Raw genomic sequence first — 2,120 nt, 5'->3', positions numbered from 1 at the left:
GTACCTTCATGCTCAGTCTTTCGTGTGACTGATGTTGTCCTTCAGTGCTGTGCTCTCGTCACCTCCTACTAGGCAGTCATGTTCCGTAGATTTCGGGCGCGTAATATTCCGTGCACATGGCCGAACTGTACGTCGCTCTTCAAGTCCATTAGTGGCCGCACGCAACATATCAATGCTGTGCATGTCCATGCCCCGCACATTGTTCCACCTCCAATCCCATCGCGGTCGCTGTCGCCATCTCCTGGGCCGCTACCCCCTAGTCCCGGGTCGCCATCACCTCTGGCGGACATGTTTGTTGACGAGGAGGAGGCCTTACCACCAAATGGGTTGATGACCGAAACCCACCCGCTCCTCACAGGTAAGTTGCTGTAATATCCTGTCCTGATTCTGATCTAAATGCCTGTGATGTAGGGGACATATGCGATGCTCTTGGCAACCCTTTGTCCGACGGGAGCCCTCCTCCAGCACATCCGGCTCGTGCGGCCAATGACTATACACCCTACGAGTCTCGTGTCCATTTCGAGATTGTGGACTTCCTATTCTGTAAGGCCAAAGTTTCGGGGGGCAACACCGATGAGCTCATGCAGCTCTGGGGTACCTTTAGCGAGCGTGCTCCCTTTGCGGATCATAAGGAGCTCCATGAGTCTATTGATTCTATCTCCCTTGCGGACATCCCCTGGCAGGCGTTTGAGGTCACCTACACTGGTCCTCGCCCTGAGCATGATGTTTCTGCTTAGATGGAGGCTGTCTATACGGTGTGGTACCGGGACCCTCATGATGTCTTGCATGCCCAGCTTGGGAATGCGGACTTTGCTGGCGAGATGGACCATTCTCCGAAGTGCATGTACCATGGGGCCGAGCGAGTCTATAAGGACTTTATGAGTGGTGATTGGGCATGGCAGCAGGCGGTCAATTGCTTTCCATACAAGGCTTGCATGTACTAATGTTTTGAACAGGATACCATTGCCCAGGATCCTACCACACATGGTGCTACTTTCTGCCCCATTGTGCTTGGTAGTGATAAGACCACTGTGTCTGTTGCCACTGGCCAGAATGAGTACTATCCCTTGTACTTGTCTAATGGTCTTGTGCACAACACAGTACGGCGTGCACAGCGCAACGCAGTGTCCTTGGTGGCTTTTTTGGCAATCCCCAAGAGTGTGTACCTTGTCTTCTACCCCGTATGAGGTACTAACAACTGAGTGCATCTAGCTGATCGCGAACATGCTGATGATCCGAAATTTCGCAAATTTCGTCGTCAGCTATTTCACACCTCGCTGTACACCATTCTAGGGTCCCTCAAGCCAGGGATGACTACTCTAGAGGTGGTGCGCTATGCTGATGGTCATTACCGTCGCACAGTCTATGGTTTGGGGCCCTATATTGCAGACTATCCTGAGCAAGCTCTCTTAGCTTGCATAGTTCAAGGATGGTGTCCTAGGTGAGTCATCTATGGCTTGTGAGTTGTCTTGTTGTTGACTATGGGTTAGATGTGATGCACATAGAGATGACCTTGATGGAGAGGGTATCCAGCGTAGTCACTCTGTGACTGATCCACTGCTGGATGCCTTAAGCCTAAGGGTTCTCTGGGATGAATATGGTATACATCTGGAAAAACAGCCTTTGCGAATTGACACTAATTATCGCTATTCAGATAATCTCATCTATATTAGCAAGTGTTAGCAGAGATAACATCTATATTAGAGCTACTATTCAGATGCACTTCTTCAGTAGTGCAACTAAGCACTAATTAGTATACTTGGTACTAGTTATAACTACTCTTCACTATCACTTTTTCTATAGTGCCGTGTAGTGCTAACATGATACTACAATAGCACTACTGCAAATGTGATCCTCTAATTTTCGCTATTTTGCACTACTGTAGTACTATTTTGCGCTATTTTAGCACTACTCATCTAGGGGAGACTCAAATAAGATGACAATCCTTTCTATATAGCTCATAGTTCTCAACTCAAGCATTACACACCTCTATAGCTGCAAAATCATCATGATAGCTGACTTATATTTGAGAGCACAACTTAACACAGAACTTGTTATGATGTATAGGATTAGGCTGCCAGCATAGCATTCATATCATGAAGCATACTCTATAGCACACT

At 47.8% G+C, this 2,120-nt stretch overlaps 1 protein-coding gene across 1 annotated transcript; it reads left to right on the top strand.

Moving 5' to 3' along the window:
- Positions 1–116: 116 nt before the first annotated feature.
- Positions 117–1,600, top strand: DICSQDRAFT_130656 (uncharacterized protein; the record flags this gene model as incomplete). Its single annotated transcript, XM_007371936.1, has 7 exons — positions 117–127; positions 153–358; positions 412–692; positions 738–908; positions 957–1,158; positions 1,294–1,441; positions 1,491–1,600. Coding segments are annotated over 7 exons (1,129 nt in total), but the record flags the coding sequence as incomplete, so codon positions are not given.
- Positions 1,601–2,120: the final 520 nt, after the last annotated feature.

The sequence above is a fragment of the Dichomitus squalens genome, assembly GCF_000275845.1.
Source record: "Dichomitus squalens LYAD-421 SS1 unplaced genomic scaffold DICSQscaffold_496, whole genome shotgun sequence".
NCBI lineage: Eukaryota > Fungi > Basidiomycota > Agaricomycetes > Polyporales > Polyporaceae > Dichomitus > Dichomitus squalens.
This window is presented reverse-complemented; position numbering and strand designations above follow the sequence as displayed.